General features: G+C 44.5%; 2 protein-coding genes, 1 long non-coding RNA gene and 2 other non-coding genes across 5 annotated transcripts in view; 3 read left to right on the top strand and 2 right to left on the bottom strand.

The window, feature by feature from the left end:
* Nucleotides 1-828: 828 nt before the first annotated feature.
* Nucleotides 829-947, top strand: LOC117965808 (5S ribosomal RNA). The gene has a single exon (XR_004661520.1). It is a non-coding gene; the product is annotated as a 5S ribosomal RNA (ribosomal RNA).
* Nucleotides 948-3,285: 2,338 nt separating this feature from the next.
* Nucleotides 3,286-8,362, bottom strand: LOC131723171 (piggyBac transposable element-derived protein 4-like). Its single transcript, XM_059016651.1, has 2 exons — nucleotides 8,079-8,362; nucleotides 3,286-7,386 (listed from the first exon to the last, which is right to left on the bottom strand). The coding sequence occupies exons 1-2, from the start codon at nucleotides 8,252-8,254 to the stop codon at nucleotides 5,664-5,666; spliced, it is 1,899 nt and encodes a 632-aa protein (XP_058872634.1). The 5' UTR covers nucleotides 8,255-8,362; the 3' UTR covers nucleotides 3,286-5,663.
* Nucleotides 8,363-9,994: 1,632 nt separating this feature from the next.
* LOC131723205 (uncharacterized) lies at nucleotides 9,995-11,675 on the bottom strand. Its single transcript, XR_009320165.1, has 3 exons — nucleotides 11,580-11,675; nucleotides 10,837-10,962; nucleotides 9,995-10,703 (listed from the first exon to the last, which is right to left on the bottom strand). It is a non-coding gene; the product is annotated as an uncharacterized LOC131723205 (long non-coding RNA).
* Nucleotides 11,676-12,866: 1,191 nt separating this feature from the next.
* LOC131723089 (eukaryotic translation initiation factor 3 subunit D-like) overlaps nucleotides 12,867-25,002 on the top strand; it is a 34,950-nt gene continuing 22,814 nt past the window's right edge. Inside the window, exons 1-4 of the mRNA XM_059016434.1 lie at nucleotides 12,867-12,874; nucleotides 14,216-14,386; nucleotides 17,083-17,275; nucleotides 17,685-17,778. Coding sequence (XP_058872417.1) covers nucleotides 12,867-12,874; nucleotides 14,216-14,386; nucleotides 17,083-17,275; nucleotides 17,685-17,778 — 466 coding nt within the window. The remainder of the gene's footprint in view (nucleotides 12,875-14,215; nucleotides 14,387-17,082; nucleotides 17,276-17,684; nucleotides 17,779-25,002) is intronic.
* Nucleotides 14,816-14,910, top strand: LOC131723230 (small Cajal body-specific RNA 18). Its single transcript, XR_009320182.1, has one exon. It is a non-coding gene; the product is annotated as a small Cajal body-specific RNA 18 (non-coding RNA).

The following is a 25,002-nucleotide window of genomic DNA, read 5'->3' as shown; positions in this document are numbered from 1 at the left end:
ATAAGCTATAGTAATATTACTACTAACGACATAGAACGTCTGTACAGCACTGAAACACTATGTTTAAAAAAAACAACTGGACCGCTGAACCTTGTCTTCTTAATATTAGCAACTTTGTAACTTTGATACACGTGCCGCTGACTCGTTACTTTGTCTTCTCAATATGAAACACTTCACAATACATGTACATAAAACACTGAGGTACTTTCTAGAACATTATACGGTCCGAAAGAAAAAACAAAATCTCATTCCCAGTCTGACAGAGCCACCTGCTGGAGATATAGAGAAGAATCGCTAATTGCTTTCAATAGCTGTGTTTTTAACTTGGACTATAACACCAGGGGAGAGCGCGAACGCAGCCCCCCACTCCCAGAAACGACACAGACGAGATTCCCGCATTTGCGACATGTGAGTTGTTCCACAAAAGGGATGGATGAGTAGAAAAGCGGACACGTCTGCGTGAATGTAATTCAAAAATGTAAACAAATGTTTGCCCAATGTGTCTTTTGTACATTCTCTGCTTCAAATCAGAGGTGCCATCGAGTATAAAAAGGTGGGTGTGGGGCACAATGTTGGACAAATAGCTCTTTTGCATAAAGACCATTAAAATGTATTGTTTTATGCTGCAAAGCTCAAGGCTAGCTCTCCCTTCTAGTAACACGTATTACCATGCATGAGCCTTGCTATTGGCCCGCGCATGTGCAGCCCAGAGCTGCTTAAGTGTTACTGTTTGTGACAAATTAGAGCTGGAAATCCCTCCCCCAACCTGTCACTGCATGAATGATATTAACCTAATACTATGAAAGAGATAAACCAAGAGAGTCGTTCGCTTACGGCCATACCACCTTGAGAACGCCCGATCTCGTCTGATCTCGGAAGCTAAGCAAGGTCGGGCCTGGTTAGTACTTGGATGGGAGACCGCCTGGGAATACCAGGTGCTGTAAGCTTTTCTTTCTGCAGCTTGACAGGGGGCGCTATTTCCCTTGTTATTTATGTTACTAACCTGGAAGCTGTAAAGATAAACATCGTTTTCATTTTTTGTTTTTTTTATTGTTCCATTCCACACAGGAACAAATCTGATAGTTTAATATGTTGCACACACCATTCTTAATTCCTCAATTCGTGACGAAATGTGACCCAGAAAGTTAAAAACAGTACATAAAATAAAATAGAATAAAAAAGATGTATGGGGACACTGACATGCATACAGAGATATTATTATTATTATTATTATTATTATTATTATTATACAGTATGGAACATGCCCCCTGCTGGAAGCTTCTGGGAGAGCTGTCAATTTGTTGTCCTGTGCGTGAGTGTAGTGCTGCTTGAAAACTCCCGCCCCTCGCTGGATTGAAACCGGACATTTACATAACCTGTGCAGGGAGGTGCTGTTTCCCTGTATTTTACTTCCTGGCTCACATTTCTTAAAGAGTAAGGGTTTCTGAATGGATCATGTGTGTTAGGTTTAATTTCGAGGTTTATGTTTTGTTTTATAGTTGTATTTAATGATCTTTTGGAATACTGAAGTTATTACAGTAATGATGCTGTGCACAACGGTAGGAGTAGCTGTGTGTGTGTGTGTGTGTGTGTGTGTGTGTGTGTGTGTGTGTGTGGTCCTGTTGGATGTGTCTAATCTTGTTCTGTCTAGGAAACAGACAGGCTAATTAAGGGACAAACGAATAATACAGTACTAAGCTACATCTGTAAATCTTAACCAGTCTAATAAACAGATGTTTTCTGCTTATTATGCAAAGGCTGCCCTTCGAATCGATGATATCATGGGGCAAGTTCATCATAGAAGAGGGGTTCTTGGTCTCAGTTCAGCTCCTGCTACATGGCACAAGGCAGCCTCAACTCAACAGAGGAAGCTGGTGGTCAACGAGGTGCAAAAACAGGAGGAGAGGATGAGGTGCGTAAAGGCTGTTTCCCAGGTCAAGCAGGGAGAATGGATGAGATGGGAGAGTGTGGAACAACGCAAGATTGGCTGGCAAGACCTATGGACAATGGAACAGAGCAGGATCAGTTTCCTCATCAGGTCAACATATGATGTTCTCCCATCACCACAGAACCTAAACCTCTGGGTAGGAGAGGATCCCTCATGTCCTTTGTGTTCATCACCTGCAACATTAAGGCACATTTTGACAGGATGTAAGGTGACTCTTAGCCAAGGACTGTTTACTTGGCACCATGACCAGGTGCTGCATTGTTTGGCCTTAGCATTGGAAGACGAGCGTAACATGACCAATAAGTTGCCACCAGTTCCATCAAAACATTACACACAAAAGACAACATTCCTCCACCCAGGAGAGCAACCACCAAGAAAAGGTGTTAAAACCAATCCTCTCCCAGGACAACTGGAAGCTGTTGGTCAACGGCTTATTTTTCCACCGATGGCTTAGTGCCTGCTCACTAGTGGGTACTAAACACTTTAGATTGTAAATCTTCTAGTACGTACATTTCACTGAAAATGCCTCACAGATTGTCAAAAATTGAGAAAACCCCAAACTCAAGGGGGCGCTGCAAGAGAACCAAAATTTGCAGACCCTTATTAGACATATTTGGAATCTGACATCCAGATAAAAGAGAGGTTCTTTGCTGAGCTTTCTAGACCGTCCAGAACCCTCTCAGCAACCATACATAGATAGTGTTTTGAAGCCTAACAAAGTAGTCTGTATTTTCCAATTTTTTTTGGGATAACATTTGTATTACAGTATTGATCTTTCTGATATCTGGCACACGTATTCAGAGCATCACTCTGATGTCAGAACACTTTGAATGGTGTTTCTATGCCAAGGGGTTGCTGAATTAGGGTAAAGAAGGTAGAAAACGAGTAGTATTTCGTAAGTGGTTTTTTTCCAGGTTCTATGGGAGGGTCCTACAGCCAAACCACTGAAGCTACAGGTCAGAGATTCGGTCTGCACAATCTACTGTACACAAGGGTAGTCTGTACCAACTTCCATTCTGTTAGACCTAAAGATGATAAATTAATAGCCCTCCAAAAATGCTGAAAAGATGTGTGGTCATTATTCTCAATGGAATTCGGCATCTGGTCGATATGGATTAGCAAATATGACCCTCTGTCCTGTTTATTACGTCACTAATAAATCAAAATATTTTAAGCGTGTAAACTGTTGTCCTGGAAACAATGCACGATAGCAGGACTAACTAATAATAATAACAAACCTGGGGGGCTTCGAATGGATGTTTGAAACATGCAAGTCTCTGTTCATACAGGCAGCCCTCTCCCTGCATTCACTGCAAAATAATATTATTATTATTATTATTTATTTCTTAGCAGACGCCCTTATCCAGGACGACTTACAGTCATAAACAAAAATACATTTCAAGAATCACAGTACAAGTATTAATATAATTAAGAGCAAGATAAATACAATGACTTTGGTTCAAGCAAGTACAAGTGTGACAAAATACGATTCAATATCAGAGCAGATAACAGTGTCAGTGATAGTTACATCAGGATATAATTAAATACAAAATACTACAGATTAAATAACACTTGGCAGATTACAGTACTCTAAAGTACAGGATTAAATGCAGTAAAATAGGGGCAGATAAGAGCAAGTAAATCGCATTAAGGAAGGTGATAAAGTGATCAGAGGGAAAAAACAGAGGAGTTCTACAGGTGCTGTCTGAAGAGGTGAGTCTTGAGGAGGCGCCGGAAGGTGGTCAGGGGCTGGGCAGTCCTGACATCTGTAGGAAGGTCATTCCACCACTGCGGAGCAAGGGTGGAGAAGGAGCGGGCTCTGGAGGCAGGGGAGCGTAGCGGAGGTAGAGCCAGTCTTCTAGTGCAGGCGGAGCGGAGAGGTCGAGTGGGGGTGTAGGGAGAGATGAGGGTCTGGAGGTAGCTGGGTGCAGTCTGGTCAATATTAGACTTGCATTGTTATGTCTACATGGTAACACAAACATACTGGTCTCGTATGGGAACTCCCTTCTTATTGTCGTTTCTGCCAAAAGTTACAAGTGCTGCTACATTTGTAAGCAATCGATGTAAAGTTTCCAGTTGGGTAGCTCTCGCAGGTGAGGTGTGCTTTTAAGGATCTGGCCGGGGATTTCCTCATTGGGACACTGGGGAGCTCATATTATTTATTTTCTTAGCAGACGCCCTTACCCAGGGCGACTTAGAGTTGTGATTGTATTTTGTAATTTGTGTTTTGTGACTGTATTTTTTATTAATATTGTGTTTAAAATACAGGGAAAATCACAAAATATACAGTTTTCTATATGCTTTCACATAAAATATATAATATATCTCATCATGATGGGATTATGATCTTAATGTCATCAACAACATATAATGTTGTGTCAATCATTTATTTCCTCATTAATAACATAGTTTTGTGGGAGGTTGATTAATGCATTTAAACACAATGACGTTAATTCAGCACTCTCCATATTGAAAGACGCTGTGATGCATTTCCTAATGCAGCCCGGTATTTCATTAAGTCAAAAAAATAACTACAAACGGGGGTAGCATACTTGAGACTAGTTTACAAAATGTTTTCACAGCTGTGCAACGGCGTGTGTGCGGCTGATAGAAGATTTTTGTGCGCGTTCACGGGGATCATTCAGAGCAGATTCTGTGCAGACTCTGACCGATTTATCCAATGCGTGCGTTCACAGAGCTCATTCTTAAAAGATCATTGGTTAAACTGGTCAGAGTCTGCACTGAATCTGCATTTAACTTGTTAAAACCCCAGCCCCTCACAGGCAATTTCCGCCTGGGGGGCTGTGCCCTTAAATAAATCACAATATCTTCTAAAGTATAGACAGCACAGGCATGGTTCAGGGCTTGAATTCAAGGTAACCCCTTGGGCATCAGGACTAAAACCTCAGGTGTTATAAAAGTCTTACTCAGTACCACACTGGAAGGAGATATCCAGAAAAAATACATAAAAAAACAACAAACGCTTTTCATTTTTTTATGTTCTATAGTCATTTTTTCAACTTGGAGCATATGAAAAGAGACAGATTTTTTTCCAGTGCTTCAACAACTTGTCTACTATACTGGGTAAATTTGGAACTGTTTGAACAAAGGGATCAAATTCTACAGGAGTTTTTACAAACCTCTCCAAACCTCTCCAAAAATGAACATTGTGTAAATCTTTATGTCCAGTGATACACTAGTTTCTTGAGCAAGTTCTAAAAGGGATGTTAACTTCTGGCACCTCACATGCTATCCATTGCCACATGAATTAGATTTTGTAATCCTCTTTTTTTTTTTTGTCCAATATTTCATTCAAAAGGTGGCCTTTTTGGAGAGCTTTGTGGTGCCCAAAATGTATCCATGATGAGTATTCATGACAAATCCTCTCAATCCATATGCCACAACTGTCAGGCACATTGCTCTCACATAACTGTCTGTTTGTGCAGGAGAATGTTGCTACTGAGACTTTTCTGAAGCTCTGAATTTTCAGTACTTGATTCTGTATTTTTGTTACTCACTTGAAAGTATGTAAATGTCAAGAAGCAAAATAACGAAGAATTTTTTTTTTTTTCAAAAAAAAGTGTTTACTTCAAATCAAATATTTTCTTTTTCAAACAATGAATACAACTGAACAAAAACCTAATAACACCACGAACTGTACAAAATGAACAAATGAACTACTTACATCCCTAAGTTGCTATAAAGTTTTTTTTTCCTAACGCATGTGCCATTTCTTGAAGCAGTTTCTGTCCACAATGACACATAATGGCACATCACAGGCTTCGCATTTCCAGGGCGTTTTGTTCCTGAGTTTCCCTTCATTGCACAAAGCACAGTGTCTACGCCCGAAGGAGGTCTTCATGGAGGGGTCGAGTTCCTTGCCCTCTGTAATGGCTACAGGGACACAGAGTTTACCTGTACTCACACTGGCCTCCTGCTCCACAAGCCTGATGTCCACCAGCTGCTTGCATAGCTCCTCTCTAAACGTTTTCTGTGAAAGTGCCTTTGTAGTTTGAGCCTGTGCCAATTCCTTATGAAGCAAAAAACTGTTGACAACAGCAATGTCAATGAAATGATAAAAAATTTTCTTGTACCACTTTTGTGTTTTCTGTGCCATGTTGTAGTATTTTATAAGGGCATCTGACAAATCCACTCCTCCCATGTGCTGATTGTAGGCCTTTACAGGAGTAGGAACAGGAACATTCCGAATTCCCCAAGTCCCATCTTCATTCCTTACCCGTCTCTGGACTTTGTCTCCTGTGTACACTTTATGAATGGAACTGCACATCGTCACTTCACGTGTATCCATCCACTTGGTGTACAGCAGTTTGTCACTTCGTATCCAGCGAATTGTCCCCCTATCAGCTTTTTTAGGGAGGGCGTTTTCTTTTGTCTGTGGGAAGCCCTGAAGAGTTTCTCTAATGGTCCCACATGCTCCAAATTTGAGCTTGTAAAGGTCCCGAAACAGTGTTGTGCTGGTGTAGAAATTGTCAACATACACATGGTACCCTGTGCCTAAGTATGACACCTTTATGAGGTTCATAACGGAGTCATAACTCAGTCCTTTCCCAGAATCTGATTTGGATTTTCCTGTGTAGATGTTGAAATCACATGTGTACCCGTTGTGGGCATCAGCCAGCACGAACAGCTTGAAGCCCCATTTTATCGGCTTTGCTTTCATGTACTTCTTGAACCCGATCCTGGCTTTTGAGGCCACCATGCGTTCATCAATTGAAAGGTTCTGTCGGGGGTGGTAGTATGCCTTGCAGGACAGGAGGAGGGAATCCAAGAGGGGTCTGAGACGGAAGAGGCGATCATGTTGTGGAGTTCCTTTCTTCTGATCATTCTCTTTATCTTCCTCTGGGTCACTTATGTGCAGAGTCCAAGCGATGGCTTCATATCTCTTCCTGGACATCACAGTGTGACAGAATGGGATTCCATAAGGCCTACGTGGACTCCAGTAATCCCTCACGGTGTGAGTTGTCAGTAGCCCCATGAAAATTAGGATTCCTAAAAACTGGTAGAGCTCCTTGATTGAAACTGGATCCCACTGGTATTTTTTCCCCTGGGCCTGCTGCTTTTTTCCATTTTTATTTGTGTTTGTACACAAAGACTGAACGACGTTCATGCTGAAGTAAAGCTGGAAGAGGTCTAGCGGGGAATACTTTTTTGAAGTATCCAGTTGTGCTCCAGGTGCTCGTGCAGGACAGAAGCGGTGCTGCACGGGTTCGACGTCGTCCTCAGTTACAGATTTCCACCTCTCCTCAGGGTCTGAGGTTGTGGGGGTGGGGGTGCTTGCCCGCCTGCTCTCAACTGGTCTTGCAGGCATGCTTGAGGTGATATAAGGGAGAGGGGTGGGAATGGATCGTCTCCTTTTCTGCTGAGAAACATCAAAACTCTCACTTGTTGAGAGGGGAGGGTTTTCTTCAGTGTCCTCACTGAAAATAAAAAGTGAAATGAATTGAAAATTAGAATAACATTTCCATTATCAATATCAATGAGCAACAGATTCAAGCACAGTATTTGCCCTGCTGAGAGGTGAACATTGATTACTGGATAAAGGTGTCTGCTAAATGTCTACAATAATAATACTAATAATAATGAGATTGCAGAGAACTTGGCTGCTCTCAAGCTGCCAGACTAAAAACACCTCAGTTCCTTTCATCTTTACTTTGATTGGCAAACAATGGAACTGAGTGAGTGATTGCTGGGGCAGGCAGACAGCTTATCTTGAAAGGCTAAGAAAACCTACACTGTCTCTAGGTGAGTAACATCACTCCTTGTAATCACGGCATTATAAAAAAAACAAAGTTTGCTAAACACTCCCATGCAATAAATCAGTGAACATCAATGAGAAAATAATAAAGACGCTCAGGAAGCAACTATTATTTCTTACATCTTTTATTGCATGTACAGATCAGAGACTGTATAGAGCAGCACAGCACAGATGAGACATGGTGTTGCTAAAAAATTGTTAAAAAAAACGTTATTTCTATGTGTCCCTTGAGAGTCAAATGGTTGCATTTTTCTAATAACATACTTACAGTAAAAAATGCATATTGAAAATGATGCATAATAATAATAATAATAATAATAATAATAATATGTAGTGTGGATCCATTATACTTACAAATCCTGAAGAGGATCCAATCCATCTTCAAATGTTGCTTCAGACATTGAATCAGCGCTCTCCAAACCAGAAAGCTGATCACTTTCGCCGTCACTTTCACTCGTATCCATCTCCTCCAAATCTTCAGAAACACTGAATCGACTTCGTTTGGGATGCTTTGGAACACTGCTCCACATTTTGTTCGATTTTCAAATTTTACAAATTGAAAAATGATCAGAAAATGTTAAGAAACCGTGATCCGTTGTGCGTAATGCAGGGCGCTTGCTTGCAATAGATGTGGCTCTGTTTACTTCGCACATCGATTACTCTGTAATGGATTGGGCTACAAACAAAGTCAAGGTATGATTGGACAGCTTGTGACCTCCCCTACAACGTGATCAGGGAGACTTCACCCTCATCAGATAGTTGTAAGACCAGAGCAGCAAAACGCACAGCTAGTCGATCGCAGTAGTTTTTGAAGCATGGGGTATTAGGCACATTGCCAAGGGGATATCTCAGCGGTGAAATGAAGGATTCGAAAAATTCCTTCGCTGTTTGACGGTAAGAAAACAACGATTTTGATATTGAGTCAGCTTTTTTTCTCTTTTGCTTTTGTAATAATATTACAAATGATTTATGAAATATAATGTGTAATTGCAGTACCATGTTGTATGAATACATTTATTTTAATACACTTACAGTGTGTGTGTGAGTTAATTCAAAACTAAATTTAATGTACAAATGAATAAAATATCTAACTTGTGTATTTTGTGTTGAATGTGCTGCCCTTCTCTCTTTTAGTATTGGCCCTTCATTTCCTAAAAAAAATGAAAAAATATATACAGCATCTTTATTAAATTAATTTAGTTTGATGTATTATGTGCTTGTGAATATGTTATAAGGGATTCTAAAAATGGGTATGATTGGCAGGCATATATTATAATCAGCTTATTAAAAGTTTACAATTTTCCACCTACATTCTCAAAATGGAAAATATGGTAATATATACATTTATTTTTCAATACTTCAAATGCCATTTGCACAGCTAAACATCAAAAAAGTACTTCCTACAAGTTATACCAGCAAAAAAAAATATTGTGTAATTCAACTTAAAGGGGATACCTGGGAGGTTTGGGAAAATATATAAATATTACTACTTACAAATGAATTTCCTCATTTGAGTTAAAGGGTTAAAGGATTTTTTTGTGTGTCACATGTTCCCATGTGTTGCAACAACTGCTAAAGTAAAGTGTGTGTGTTGTGTTCATTATTATTTTTTAAATCTTGACCGTTTTCAGGTTTAAATTGCAGTATTCCCTGGCTGTTTCCAGGATAGCTCAACAATGTCTTATCATTCAATTTTCAGAACTACATTTCCCATCATCCTATTGCTCACTGGTAAATCTACCTGTTACGATGTGAGCAGGAGGATCATGGGAAATGTAGTTGAGCAGGCACATGTGCGCTCCCATGTGAAGCCATCTTGGAAACAGAATGCAATTTAAAAAAGTGATCAAGATTAAAGAAAAACAAACAATAGACTCCCCATACTTTAGCAGCTGCAGCAACACACGAGGACATGTGACACAAAAAACATCCTTTGTTACCCTTTAAGATCCATGGCTGTTTTTGTCTATTTTACCTTTCTGGAGCTTCATTTTGAATCATTTAAAAACAGGCTTCTCTAGTCCGATTTCGGAATGTGTCTGGAATTATCAGCGGTTTTGAGGGAACTTGCCAATTTGAGGAAAATAAAAACAATAGTATAAAGTTTTAAAAGTAAATTAAACGTATAAAATAATATTAATTTAATTTAATTTAAAAAAAAAAATCTTAACACAAATGAGGAAACTGATTTGTAAGTGGTGTTTACATATGTTCTCAAAAATGTCAAGTATACCTTTAACCTTCAATATAATGCTTGTGAGTATGAGAACACACACTGTTTATTATAAAACATACTTTTCAATTCAATGAAACAAGTTAAGATATATTTCAATTCTGAATTTATAGATGAGAGACAAGCCTGACCTATGCAGGTGGAAAGGAAGCAACACTGCAGCTCCATTTGCTCGTTCAGCCAGTCCAGGCCCTTGTCTGTCCCAAATCATGATCATTTATTGCTGCAGTCTACAGCGAGAACTATGACCCCCTTCTTCCTAATTCTTCTAGGATTGACACCTATTTAAGATAGAACATCTCATCAGAGTGTGACAGTAACATTTGTTTTTAATTCTGAGTTTTCAATTGTTTGTTTGGTGCAAATAAAGAACTGGCTCTTTCAGTCTTTGAGGGGTTGGAATCTTTGTTTTATTTTCTGATTAGCAACTGGTAGAAACATAAGTACAAAAAAGACAACTCGCATTTACGAGCTCGATAACTGAGGTAGAACATGAACGAAAGCTGCAAATTTGAGGACTAGAGCTGCCCATCTCTTGTATAAGCTGACCACACAGATGACCTGTTGTGCAATATTCTTTAAGGTGTCCTTGTAGAGGCTCTTCTTTTGATCAGGACTGTGGTCTGCACGTCGCTGTGGAGGGGTCATTTTCCTCGACGTTTCAGAGCACCGCTCCTGTTCCTCGGCTGTGCTGCTCCTCCAGGTCCTGTGTAAAGCCTGCACCTTCTCTTTGTTAGTGTTGCCCTCTGTAAAGAGCACAATATTGTATTTTATTATATCCAGTCACATCATCTATGTTTTGTATTTTGATTATTTTTCTTTTAAATGCCTTTAATACATTAAAAATGTGTTCTGTAAGGAATAAAACCCTGTGCGGACCTTGTTTTGATAAGTTCTCACTGTCGAACACATCGATGCCTCTCTTAGCCCTTTTTCAAGTTTAACTCTGGGTTCACTGGAATGCTCTCCCCTCTTCAGCTTCTTTTTATAATTGTCGATCCACCTCTAAGAAAATAATGCATTTTTACTTTACAGTGTTATCAAGGGCATTATTGAATTAACTGCAAGGCAACTCTCAAATTGCACATGATATAAATTAAAAACTAGCCAGGACAATTCCCTTCAGAAAAATTAAAATGAAGCAAAAAAAAAGTTTTACAGTATTGCAAATTACCTGTGTGTGTGTGTGTGTGTGTGTGTGTGCGTGTGTGTGTGTGTGTGTGTGTGTGCGTGTCTGTGGGTCAGTACCTGTCTGTGTGTGTGTGTGTGTGTGTCTGTGGGTCAGTACCTGTGTGTGTTTGTGTGTGAGTGTGTGTGTGTGTGTCAGTACCTGTGTGTGTGTGTGTGTGTGTGTGTGTGTGTGTGTGTGTCAGTACCTGTGTGTGTGTGTGTGTGTGTCAGTACCTGTGTGTGTGTGTCAGTCCTATCGTCACAAGGGGGCGGAGTTAGTAAACAGTGACGCATTTCCGGAGCCCGTAGAGCTCTTTCACAGCGCGCTCGCAATGCTTTTAACGTATTCACGCTCGCCCTGGCAAAATGTTTCTTGACATTATCAAGTATTAATTCACATAAATAACAGGCAATTTATATTAACGATATTTTGTATTGTTATTAAAAAATACCGGTATATCCTGGCGCTGCAACACAGCATCTCCGCAATGTATTCAGTACTGAGTGGGCTCCACAAATGGCGCCTGTAATGGAGTACCGAACTGCATCACGGGATTGACTGTCCTATCCTGCTTTATGCAGTCCTAGGTGAGGACACAGAAAGTCTGACAGAGAGTTTATTGCAGTTTAACTAAAGTTACGTAAAACACAGTCCCTCTGCAGCTCCCACTCAGCACAGGTAGAAATATTGTGTTCCTGTGAGTCCGCATTACAGTGTAAATGAAACGGATGTGTCGCGGGACAGACCCGGACTAGGCTTTACATTCATAATACACGGGGTTTTAAAAGTGACGTTTGGCACAGATTGGAATATAGAAACATTACATTTTACTGGAAATTACAAATCTGTGCTCCCCTCGTTAATGAGTGAGTTGCTATGGGTTTTGTGAATGGAGGCTGTTCTGCTGTGAGTATATCGGGGTGCTCTGTGCTCCCCTCGTTAATGATCGCGTTGCTATAGCCGGTTTTGTGAATGGAGGCTGTGAGTGTATCGGGGTGCTCTGTGCTCCCCTCGTTAATGATCGCGTTGCTATAGGTTTTGTTAATGGAGGCTGTTCTGCTGTGAGTATATCGGGGTGCTCTGTGCTCCCCTCGTTAATGATCGCGTTGCTATAGGTTTTGTGAATGGAGGCTGTGAGTGTATCGGGGTGCTCTGTGCTCCCCTCGTTAATGATCGCGTTGCTATAGGTTTTGTGAATGGAGTCTGTTCTGCTGTGAGTATATCGGGGTGCTCTGTGCACCCCTCGTTAATGATCGCGTTGCTATAGGTTTTGTGAATGGTGGCTGTTCTGCTGTGAGTATATCGGGGTGCTCTGTGCACCCCTCGTTAATGATCGCGTTGCTATAGGTTTTGTGAATGGAGGCAGTGAAGAGGAGCGCTTGTGGCGAGTCGATTTTATACTTCGTATTGTTGATGATAGCGCTTAATAAAACTATATCCATAATAATAATAATAATAATAATAATAATAATAATAATAATAATAATAATAATAATAATAATACACATCAATGTAATACTAATAATCAGAGTTGAAATTCAGCCGGTACGGCCCGGAACTGTGTACCGGCAAAACATTTTGTCAAGGTACTTGAATATTTCAACTTATCACAATGATAGGCTACATCATTTTCTCTTTGTATTTTTTGTCTTTTTCGCTTCTTCTTCGTTGTTCGGTTATTATTGATGTTTAAGCAAAATAACTCGACGTCACGCAGGTTGTGGTCATGTGATTTATGATGACAGCGTATGCTGACTGCCAAAGGGGCTTCCGCATACTTGTGAACATGAAGACTTCAAAATAAGCGAGCTTTTGTAAACTGATATTTCCTAAGACACAAGTATACAACTATTTCACTCTAATTTGGTAAAACTATTATTGTGTTAAATACATAAGAACATTAGAAAGTTTCCAAACGAGAGGAGTCCATTTGGCCCATCTTGCTCGTTTGGTTGTTAGTAGCTTATTGATCCCAGAATCTCATCAAGCAGCTTCTGGGGTGTCGGCTTCAACAACATTACTGGGGAGTTGGTTCCAGACCCTCACAATTCTCTGTGTAAAAAAGTGCCTCCTATTTTCTGTTCTGAATGCCCCTTTATCTAATCTCCATTTGTGACCCCTGGTCCTTGTTTCTTTACTGCACAATACTGTTATTTTGGTACTGCGTCAGTGACTTGGAGAAAAAGAACGTCTTATTTAGTTTTTCAGGGCAAATCGGGTAACCCTAACGACATGAACAGTGCGAGAAACTCAAGCTCTAATATAAATTTGGTCAGACACCAAAATCCAAGCAGAACAACTGGACAAAACATACAAAAAAATCATTGTTTTTTTTCCTATTAAGTGCTGTTGTAACTGTTAGTATTAACCTGTATATTTAAAGTTCAAAATGAATCATTCAAAATGAAACATAATCTTAATTGATACCAAATTGTTTAAAATACAATGCTCCCATGGCACTCAATTAGCAACACAGACGTTTCCAAAAACGAACCCAGCATTTGAGTAACTGTGATAACAAGAAGCACTCGGGATGATTTCAAACAGCATGAAAAGATAAGGGGCCGGTCTAAAGAAAGAGAAAGAAAAATGACATTTGAAGCGCTGTACTCTTTAACAACGGACTTGTTTCAATTGTGTTGCAGAGGAGAAACCCAGCTAACTGAGGAACGAGTGATTTAGTAGAGAGAGGCATGGACCCGACTCCAAGGAGAAGAAGAAGGAGTAAAGAGAATGACCCTCCTGATATGTCACAAGAGCCTGCCAGGTACTGAAAGTCTTTTCTTATTAGTTCACGGTGCGGCGGCATGCTGAATAATACCTTTACTAAGAAGCTGTTCAGGAATCCAAATCACTGAGCCCAGGGTTAGAGTTCAGACCTCTCTGTACAGACACAGCTGTACAGACCTTTTCAGATCACTCTATCGGCAGTAGATTTTACACAGGTCTGTCCTCTCTCTATTCAGATAGTCACGGTGCCTGTACTGTGTTTGCAGTGGTTGTGAAACCACACGCGGTGGAGGTGAGGCGCTGTAGCCTGCTTTTCCATGCAGGGTCAGGCCTTTGAAACCCTGCTCCCTGCTGAAGCCCTGTCTGTCTGTCTGTCTCGTTCCAGCACTGTAACGGTGTGGACTGGCGTCAGAAACTGGACTCCCAGAGGGGCGCTGTGCTGGCCACTGAGCTGAAGAACAACAGCTACAAGCTGGCCCGCTGGACCTGCTGCGCCATGCTGGCTGGATCGGAGTACCTCAAACTGGGGTAAGAGAACCGGGCCTGGGCTCAGTCCAGCTGGACTCATTTTGGGGTACCTCAAACTGGGGTAAGAGATCCGGGCCTGGGCTCAGTTCAGCTGGACTCATTTTGGCGTACCTCAGACTGGGGTAAGAGAACCGGGACTGGGCTCAGTCCAGCTGGACTCATTTTGGGGTACCTCAGACTGGGGTAAGAGTACCGGGCCTGGGCTCAGTTCAGCTGGACTCATTTTGGCGTACCTCAGACTGGGGTAAGAGAACCGGGCCTGGGCTCAGTTCAGCTGGACTCATTTTGGCGTACCTCAGACTGGGGTAAGAGAACCGGGCCTGGTCATTTCAGTCTTACACCGAAGGACTATATTTATCAGTAGCAGTGCACGGACTCGCCCCTCTTTTTGGTGGTGGTCTGGGATCCACGTTCCCCTGTCAGAGCTGCGGGTCGGTGATGACTGGTCCACTGCGCAAGCTGAGCTGTCACTAAACATGCATCGACACCCTGAAGAGAGCCGTGCTGAACGCAGGCTGAGACCCGACAGCGAAACACTGACCTCTCCGCTACAGAGCGGGCTCTTCAGTTAATAACACTGACCTCTCCACACTACAGAGCGGGCTCTTCAGTTAATAACACTGACCTCTCCACACTACAGAGCGGGCTCTTCAGTTAATAACACTGACCTCTCCACACTACAGAGCGGGCTCTTCAGTTAATAACACTGACCTCTCTGCTACAGAGCGGGCTCTTCAGTTAATAACACTGACCTCTCCACACTACAGAGCGGGTTCTTCAGTTAATAACACTGACCTCTCCTCTACAGAGCGGGTTCTTCAGTTAATAACACTGACCTCTCCACACTACAGAGCGGGCTCTTCAGTTAATAACACTGACCTCTCTCCACTACAGAGCGGGCTCTTCAGTTAATAACACTGACCTCTCCACACTACAGAGCGGGCTCTTCAGTTAATAACACTGACCTCTCCACACTACAGAGCGGGCTCTTCAGTTAATAACACTGACCTCTCCACACTACAGAGCGGGCTCTTCAGTTAATAACACTGACCTCTCCACACTAGAGAGCGGGCTCTTCAGTTAATAACACTGACCTCTCCACACTACAGAGCGGGCTCTTCAGTTAATAACACTGACCTCTCCACACTACAGAGCGGGCTCTTCAGTTAATAACACTGACCTCTCCACTACAGAGCGGGCTCTTCAGTTAATAACACTGACGTCTCCACACTACAGAGCGGGCTCTTCAGTTAATAACACTGACCTCTCCACACTACAGAGCGGGCTCTTCAGTTAATAACACTGACCTCTCCACGCTACAGAGCGGGCTCTTCAGTTAATAACACTGACCTCTCCAGTTGAGCAGTGAGGAGGTGTAAGGAGGGGGGTCTCAGTATTGCAATGAGGGGGTGTAAGGAGGGGGGTCTCAGTATTGCAGTGAGGGGGTGTAAGGAGGGGGGTCTCAGTATTGCAATGAGGGGGTGTAAGGAGGGGGGTCTCAGTATTGCAGTGAGGGGGTGTAAGGAGGGGGGTCTCAGTATTGCAATGAGGGGGTGTAAGGAGGGGGGTCTCAGTATTGCAGTGAGGGGGTGTAAGGAGGGGGGTCTCAGTATTGCAATGAGGGGGTGTAAGGAGGTGGGTCTCAGTATTGCAATGAGGGGGTGTAAGGAGGGGGGTCTCAGTATTGCAGTGAGGGTGTGTAAGGAGGGGGGTCTCAGTATTGCAGTGAGGGGGTGTAAGGAGGGGTGTCTCAGTATTGCAGTGAGGGGGTGTAAGGAGGGGGGTCTCAGTATTGCAGTGAGGGGGTGTAAGGAAGGGGGTCTCAGTATTGCAGTGAGGGGGTGTAAGGAGGTGGGTCTCAGTATTGCAATGAGGGGGTGTAAGGAGGGGGGTCTCAGTATTGCAGTGAGGGGGTGTAAGGAGGGGGGTCTCAGTATTGCAGTGAGGGGGTGTAAGGAGGGGGGTCTCAGTATTGCAGTGAGGGGGTGTAAGGAGGGGGGTCTCAGTATTGCAGTGAGGGTGTGTAAGGAGGGGGGTCTCAGTATTGCAATGAGGGCGTGTAAGGAGGGGGGTCTCAGTATTGCAGTGAGGGGGTGTAAGGAGGGGGGTCTCAGTATTGCAGTGAGGGGGTGTAAGGAGGGGGGTCTCAGTATTGCAGTGAGGGGGTGTTTTTTTTATTCAACTTCTGAATAAATGTTTTTATTTAAAGGAATTGCATGTGTATTATTATTGTTATTATTATTATTATTATTTAATTTTTAGCAGATGCCCTTATCCAGGGCGACTTACAATTGTTACAAGATATCACATTATTTTTACATACAATGACCCTTTTATACAGTTGGGTTTTTACTGGAGCAATCTGGGTAAAGTACCTTGCTCAAGGGTACAGCAGCAGTGTCCCCCACCTGGGATTGAACCCACGACCCTCCGGGCAAGAGTCCAGAGCCCTAACCTCTACTCCACACTGCTGCCCTGTTAAAGTCATCAATTGTATTTGACAATCGCTAAGTTTCCTATTTTGACAATTTTCCAATTTTCAGTACAGCGGTTTGATTTCATATGCAGAAATCAAACCTACAGAAGCAGTGAGATGTTCTCATAATTGTGTTCCCCGTGGTCAAACGTGTGGATTTTTAAGCTGACGACGCCACCAGAGGCTTCTGAGCTGAGCTGTCCTCTCCCTCCCTCCGCAGCTACGTGTCACGTTACCACGTGAAGGACTCTGCGCGCCACGTCATCCTGGGCACCCAGCAGTTCAAACCCAACGAGTTTGCCAGCCAGATCAACCTGAGCATGGAGAACGCCTGGGGCATCCTGCGCTGCGTCATCGACACCTGCATGAAGCTGGAGGAGGGCAAGTACCTCATCCTGAAGGACCCCAACAAGGTAGGATCTCCTCCTCCCAGCGTGCTTCTTAACCATATCAGAGATTTATAGACATCTGTGTTCATCTTAGTACCTCATCCTGAAGGACCCCAACAAGAAAGGATCTCCTCCTCCCAGCATGCTTCTTAACCATATCCCAGTTTGAGAAGCACTGTCCTATCTGAGATAAAATCCCTATTGTAACCTCCAGTATAGTTTAATAGGTGTGTGTGCCTCTTATTTTTAAAGAAAGGTAGCTGCTGACCCCTGCTTGGTGCCTTGTGGTAAAAAAAAAGCCACCAAAACGCCTCACAAACCATCAGGGTTTGGTTGTGATCTACTTGTTTGAGTCTCTGTGTTGAAAGCCATTGAAGAGCTTGCATGTCCTTGCGATTTGGTTTTTAACAAGCCTGCCGTCCTTCCTCCACAGCAAGTGATCCGGGCCTACAGCCTGCCTGACGGGACGTTCAGCTCGGACGAGGACGAAGACGAGGAGGAGGAAGAGGAGGACGAGGAGGATGACGGTGAGAGCGAGGGCCGCTGCAATAGCTGGGCTTACACTGTGTTGATCTGCAGCTGTGGCCAAAAGTTTAGCATCACCCTGTAGAATTAATTTTCCTTCATGGAGTCTAACGAAACCTGCTTGAAATAACGTCGCGTTAACTTACTGAATTACACAACGCTGTCGTTTCCCATCTACTTAAAACTGACAAATGTGACGTTTCGAAATCTAACGTGAAATACTGTACAGCAGTTCTGGCTTCCAGTAGACTCTTGCGATGTCGTTTTGTAGTTTTCCTATAACAATGATGTTAAATAAAATAACTATATTAGCATAATTTAGATTTCTTTTTTTTAATTGGACACAATCCTAAAATGATAGGTGATGCAAATATTTTGGTCACAGCTGTGTACTGTTTTACAGTTTTTTGTGTACATCTTTTTAGCTGATCCTCTTGAAAAAGGTTTCCCTAAAAAATCATTCTTCATACATTTTTGAAGGACTCTTAGCCTGATGTCCAATATTAAGTATCATTTTGTACCTGGTGTTTTGAGCTTCTTTTGAGAATCCCGTGTACCTGCACACCTGAACACGCCCTCGTTCCATTCGAATCATGTGACGGGGTGACCTTTGAACTCTGCCAGACCCAGGTCAAGGTCTGTTTAGAGGGAAGTGATGCTGTAATAACTCCAGCAGAACCCAGAACCGCTCAGTGTGTGCGACTGCCAGTCGCTATTAAAGGGAATATATATTTAAAATGACAGCGATGCAAGCAGTGGCCAGCAACACATTTCAGAGATGAAGTGATGCATGGCTTTGATTTCTACTCAAGCAGGTGCAGCCAGGGCAGCATTGCGGTCAAGGCTGATCAGCAGCAGGAAAGCAAACCCAGAGTCAGAAGCTGCAGTTTTAAAGCACACTTTTATTACAGAGGAACAGATAAACAAGGGCATAGGGGCCCAAAATGAAAGGTTCAAACAAAATCATAATGTAGGCTGGGCATTCACCTTCGCTACCGTTACAAAACAGCGTGCAAACCCAGAGCCCAAACTCCTCCTCCAAACGGGATATTATTATTTATTTCTTTGCAGACGCCCTTATCCAGGGCGACTTACAATTGTTACAAGATATCACATTATTTTTACATCCAATTCCCCATTTATACAGTTGGGTTTTTACTGGAGCAATCTAGGTAAAGTACCTTGCTCAAGGGTACAGCAGCAGTGTCCCCCTACCTGGGATTGAACCCACGACCCTCCGGTCAAGAGTCCAGAGCCCTGACCTCTACTCCACACTGCTGCCCTTTTATAGCGTGATCAATCAAGAGTCAGTCACATGTCCCACCTGTATTCAGCAGGGATGAATTAACCCCGTCCCTGCCCAGCTTCAATACAAACCACACCTGCACGCTGTTAACACTGGCACAGACCCACCCCTGCACAGCTTCAATACAAACCACACCTGCACGCTGTTAACACTGGAACAGCCCCACCCCTGCACAGCTTCAATACAAACCACACCTGCACGCTGTTAACACTGGCACAGCCCTGCACAGCTTCAATACAAACCACACCTGCACGCTGTTATCACTGGCACAGCCCTGCACAGCTTCAATACAAACCACACCTGCACGCTGTTAACACTGGCACAGACCCATCCCTGCCCAGCTTCAATACAAACCACACCTGCACGCTGTTAACACTGGCACAGCCCCATCCCTGCACAGCTTCAATACAAACCACACCTGCACGCTGTTAACACTGGCACAGCCCTGCACAGCTTCAATACAAACCACACCTGCACGCTGTTAACACTGGCACAGACCCATCCCTGCCCAGCTTCAATACAAACCACACCTGCACGCTGTTAACACTGGCACAGACCCACCCCTGCCCAGCTTCAATACAAACCACACCTGCACGCTGTTAACACTGGCACAGCCCTGCACAGCTTCAATACAAACCACACCTGCATGCTGTTAACACTGGCACAGCCCTGCCCAGCTTCAATACAAACCACACCTGCACGCTGTTAACACTGGCACAGACCCATCCCTGCACAGCTTCAATACAAACCACACCTGCACGATGTTAACACTGGCACAGCCCTGCCCAGCTTCAATACAAACCACACCTGCACGCTGTTAACACTGGCACAGCCCTGCCCAGCTTCAATACAAACCACACCTGCACGCTGTTAACACTGGCACAGACCCATCCCTGCACAGCTTCAATACAAACCACACCTGCACGCTGTTAACACTGGCACAGCCCCACCCCTGCACAGCTTCAATACAAACCACACCTGCACGCTGTTAACATTGGCACAGTCCCACCCCTGCACAGCTTCAATACAAACCACACCTGCACGCTGTTAACACTGGCACAGTCCTGCCCAGCTTCAATACAAACCAGACATGCACGCTGTTAACACTGGCACAGTCCCACCCCTGCCCAGCTTCAATACAAACCACACCTGCACGCTGTTAACACTGGCACAGCCCCACCCCTGCACAGCTTCAATACAAACCACACCTGCACGATGTTAACACTGGCACAGCCCTGCCCAGCTTCAATACAAACCACACCTGCACGCTGTTAACACTGGCACAGCCCCACCCCTGCCCAGCTTCAATACAAACCACACCTGCACGCTGTTAACACTGGCACAGCCCCACCCCTGCCCAGCTTCAATACAAACCACACCTGCACGCTGTTAACACTGGCACAGCCCTGTCCAGCTTCAATACAAACCACACCTGCACGCTGTTAACACTGGCACAGCCCTGCCCAGCTTCAATACAAACCACACCTGCATGCTGTTAACACTGGCACAGCCCTGCCCAGCTTCAATACAAACCACACCTGCACGCTGTTAACACTGGCATAGACCCATCCCTGCACAGCTTCAATACAAACCACACCTGCACGATGTTAACACTGGCACAGCCCTGCCCAGCTTCAATACAAACCACACCTGCACTCTGTTAACACTGGCACAGCCCTGCCCAGCTTCAATACAAACCACACCTGCACGCTGTTAACACTGGCACAGACCCATCCCTGCACAGCTTCAATACAAACCACACCTGCACGCTGTTAACACTGGCACAGCCCCACCCCTGCACAGCTTCAATGCAAACCACACCTGCACGATGTTAACACTGGCACAGACCCACCCCTGCACAGCTTCAATACAAACCACACCTGCACGCTGTTAACACTGGCACAGCCCTGCCCAGCTTCAATACAAACCACACCTGCATGCTGTTAACACTGGCACAGCCCCACCCCTGCCCAGCTTCAATACAAACCACACATGCACGCTGTTAACACTGGCACAGCCCTGCACAGCTTCAATACAAACCACACCTGCACGATGTTAACACTGGCACAGCCCTGCCCAGCTTCAATACAAACCACACCTGCACGCTGTTAACACTGGCACAGCCCCACCCCTGCCCAGCTTCAATACAAACCACACCTGCACGCTGTTAACACTGGCACAGCCCCACCCCTGCCCAGCTTCAATACAAACCACACCTGCACGCTGTTAACACTGGCACAGCCCTGTCCAGCTTCAATACAAACCACACCTGCACGCTGTTAACACTGGCACAGCCCTGCCCAGCTTCAATACAAACCACACCTGCATGCTGTTAACACTGGCACAGCCCTGCCCAGCTTCAATACAAACCACATCTGCACGCTGTTAACACTGGCATAGACCCATCCCTGCACAGCTTCAATACAAACCACACCTGCACGATGTTAACACTGGCACAGCCCTGCCCAGCTTCAATACAAACCACACCTGCACTCTGTTAACACTGGCACAGCCCTGCCCAGCTTCAATACAAACCACACCTGCACGCTGTTAACACTGGCACAGACCCATCCCTGCACAGCTTCAATACAAACCACACCTGCACGCTGTTAACACTGGCACAGCCCCACCCCTGCACAGCTTCAATGCAAACCACACCTGCACGATGTTAACACTGGCACAGACCCACCCCTGCACAGCTTCAATACAAACCACACCTGCACGCTGTTAACACTGGCACAGCCCTGCACAGCTTCAATACAAACCACACCTGCACGATGTTAACACTGGCACAGCCCTGCCCAGCTTCAATACAAACCACACCTGCACTCTGTTAACACTGGCACAGCCCTGCCCAGCTTCAATACAAACCACACCTGCACGCTGTTAACACTGGCACAGACCCATCCCTGCACAGCTTCAATACAAACCACACCTGCACGCTGTTAACACTGGCACAGCCCCACCCCTGCACAGCTTCAATGCAAACCACACCTGCACGATGTTAACACTGGCACAGACCCACCCCTGCACAGCTTCAATACAAACCACACCTGCACGCTGTTAACACTGGCACAGCCCTGCCCAGCTTCAATACAAACCACACCTGCATGCTGTTAACACTGGCACAGCCCCACCCCTGCCCAGCTTCAATACAAACCACACCTGCACGCTGTTAACACTGGCACAGCCCTGCACAGCTTCAATACAAACCACACATGCACGCTGTTAACACTGACACAGCCCTGCCCAGCTTCAATACAAACCACACCTGCACTCTGTTAACACTGGCACAGCCCTGCCCAGCTTCAATACAAACCACACCTGCACGCTGTTAACACTGGCACAGCCCTGCCCAGCTTCAATACAAACCACACCTGCACGCTGTTAACACTGGCACAGCCCCACCCCTGCACAGCTTCAATACAAACCACACCTGCATGCTGTTAACACTGACACAGCCCTGCCCAGCTTCAATACAAACCACACATGCACGCTGTTAACACTGGCACAGCCCTGCCCAGCTTCAATACAAACCACACATGCACGCTGTTAACACTGGCACAGACCCACCCCTGCCCAGCTTCAATACAAACCACACCTGCACGCTGTTAACACTGGCACAGCCCTGCCCAGCTTCAATACAAACCACACCTGCACGCTGTTAACACTGGCACAGCCCCACCCCTGTAACAGCTTCAATACAAACCACACCTGCACGCTGTTAACACTGGCACAGCCCCACCCCTGCCCAGCTTCAATACAAACCACACCTGCACACTGTTAACATTGGCACAGCCCTGCCCAGCTTCAATACAAACCACACCTGCATGCTGTTAACACTGGCACAGCCCCACCCCTGCACAGCTTCAATACAAACCACACCTGCACGCTGTTAACACTGGCACAGACCCATCCCTGAACAGCTTCAATACATGTCGTATGCAGACAGTCTAAAAGAATTGAATCTATTCAGTCTTGAGCAAAGAAGACTACGCGGCGATCTGATTCAAACATTCAAAATCCTTAAAGGTATTGACAATGTCGACCCAGGGGACTTTTTCAACCTGAAAAAAGAAACAAGGACCAGGGGTCACAAATGGAGATTAGATAAAGGGGCATTCAGAACAGAAAATAGGAGGCACTTTTTTTACACAGAGAATCGTGAGGGTCTGGAACCAACTCCCCAGTAATGTTGTTGAAGCTGACACCCTGGGATCCTTCAAGAAGCTGCTTGATGAGATTCTGGGATCAATAAGTCTCCAGACAAGCTTCCCAGCGCCAGCACTGTGTGTGTTTGTGTGTGTGCGTGTCAGTACCTGTGTGTGTGTGTGTGTGTGTGTGTGTGTCAGTATCTCTGTGTGCGGGTCAGTATCTGTGTGTGTGTGTGTGCGTGTCAGCACCTGTGTGTATTTTTGTGTGTGTGTGCGTGTCAGTACCTGTGTGTATTTGTGTGTGTCAGTTCCTGTGTGTATTTGTGTTTGTGTGTGTGTTTGTGTTCTTGTCTACCTATCTAAGTGGGGTCTTAGGTGTGGTTACACATCCACCAAGTGGGGACTCGGTAGCCAGGTGGGGACCAAATCCAAAACCCCACAACGGACTTGTTTCAATTGTGTTGCAGAGGAGAAACCCAGCTAACTGAGGAACGAGTGATTCAGTAGAGAGAGGCATGGACCCGACTCCAAGGAGAAGAAGAAGGAGTAAAGAGAATGACCCGCCTGATATGTCACAAGAGCCTGCCAGGTACTGAAAGTCTTTTCTTATTAGTTCACGGTGCGACGGCATGCTGAATAATACCTTTACTAAGAAGCTGTTCAGGAATCCAAATCACTGAGCTGAGTCTCAAGCCCAGGGTTAGAGTCTAGACATCTTTGTGCTTTACAATGCTTCCCTGTGCTTTACCAGACCTCTCTGTGCTTTACAATGCTTCTCTATGCTTTACCAGACCTCTCTGTGCTTTACAATGCTTCTCTTGCTTTACCACACCTCTCTGTGCTTTACAATGCTTCCCTATGCTTTAGCAGACCTCCCTGTGCTTTACAATGCTTCCCTATGCTTTACCAGACCTCTCTGTGCTTTACAATGCTTCCCTATGCTTTACCAGACGTCTCTGTGGTTTACAATGCTACCATATGCTTTACCAGACCTCCCTGTGCTTTACAATGCTGCCCTATGCTTTACCACACCTCTCTGTGCTTTACAATGCTTCCCTATGCTTTACCAGACCCCTCTGTGTTTTACAATGCTTCCCTATGCTTTACCACACCTCTCTGTGCTTTACAGTGCTTCCCTATACTTTACCAGAACTCTCTGTGGTTTACAATGCTACCCTATGCTTTACCAGACCTCCCTGTGCTTTACAATGCTTCCCTATGCTTTACCACACCTCTCTGTGCTTTACAATGCTTCCCTATGCTTTACTGTAGCTCTCTGTTCTTTACAATGCTTCCCTATGCTTTACCAGACCTCCCTGTGCTTTACAATGCTTCTCTATGCTTTACCAGACCTCCCTGTGGTTTACAATGCTTCCCTATGCTTTACCAGACATCTCTGTGCCTTACAATGCTACCCTATGCTTTACCAGACCTCCCTGTGCTTTACAATGCTTCCCTATGCTTTACCACACCTCTCTGTGCTTTACAATGCTTCCCTATGCTTTACCAGATGTCTCTGTGGTTTACAATGCTACCATATGCTTTACCAGACCTCCCTGTGCTTTACAATGCTTCCCTATGCTTTACCACACCTCTCTGTGCTTTACAATGCTTCCCTATGCTTTACCAGACCCCTCTGTGTTTTACAATGCTACCCTATGCTTTACCAGACCTCCCTGTGCTTTACAATGCTTCCCTATGCTTTACCACACCTCTCTGTGCTTTACAATGCTTCCCTATGCTTTACTGTAGCTCACTGTTCTTTA

Source organism: Acipenser ruthenus, chromosome 53, assembly GCF_902713425.1.
Source record: "Acipenser ruthenus chromosome 53, fAciRut3.2 maternal haplotype, whole genome shotgun sequence".
NCBI classification, from domain to species: Eukaryota; Metazoa; Chordata; class Actinopteri; order Acipenseriformes; family Acipenseridae; genus Acipenser; species Acipenser ruthenus.
This window is presented reverse-complemented; position numbering and strand designations above follow the sequence as displayed.

Bases quoted from the DNA above. Each gene is read 5' to 3' on its own strand.
- LOC131723171 (XM_059016651.1), bottom strand. From the start codon at position 8,254: ATGTGGAGCAGTGTTCCAAAGCATCCCAAACGAAGTCGATTCAGTGTT. The intron at 7,387-8,078 runs GTAAGTATAATG...TTTTATTTTCAG, and splicing joins TTGGATCCTCTTCAGGATTT to TGAGGACACTGAAGAAAACC.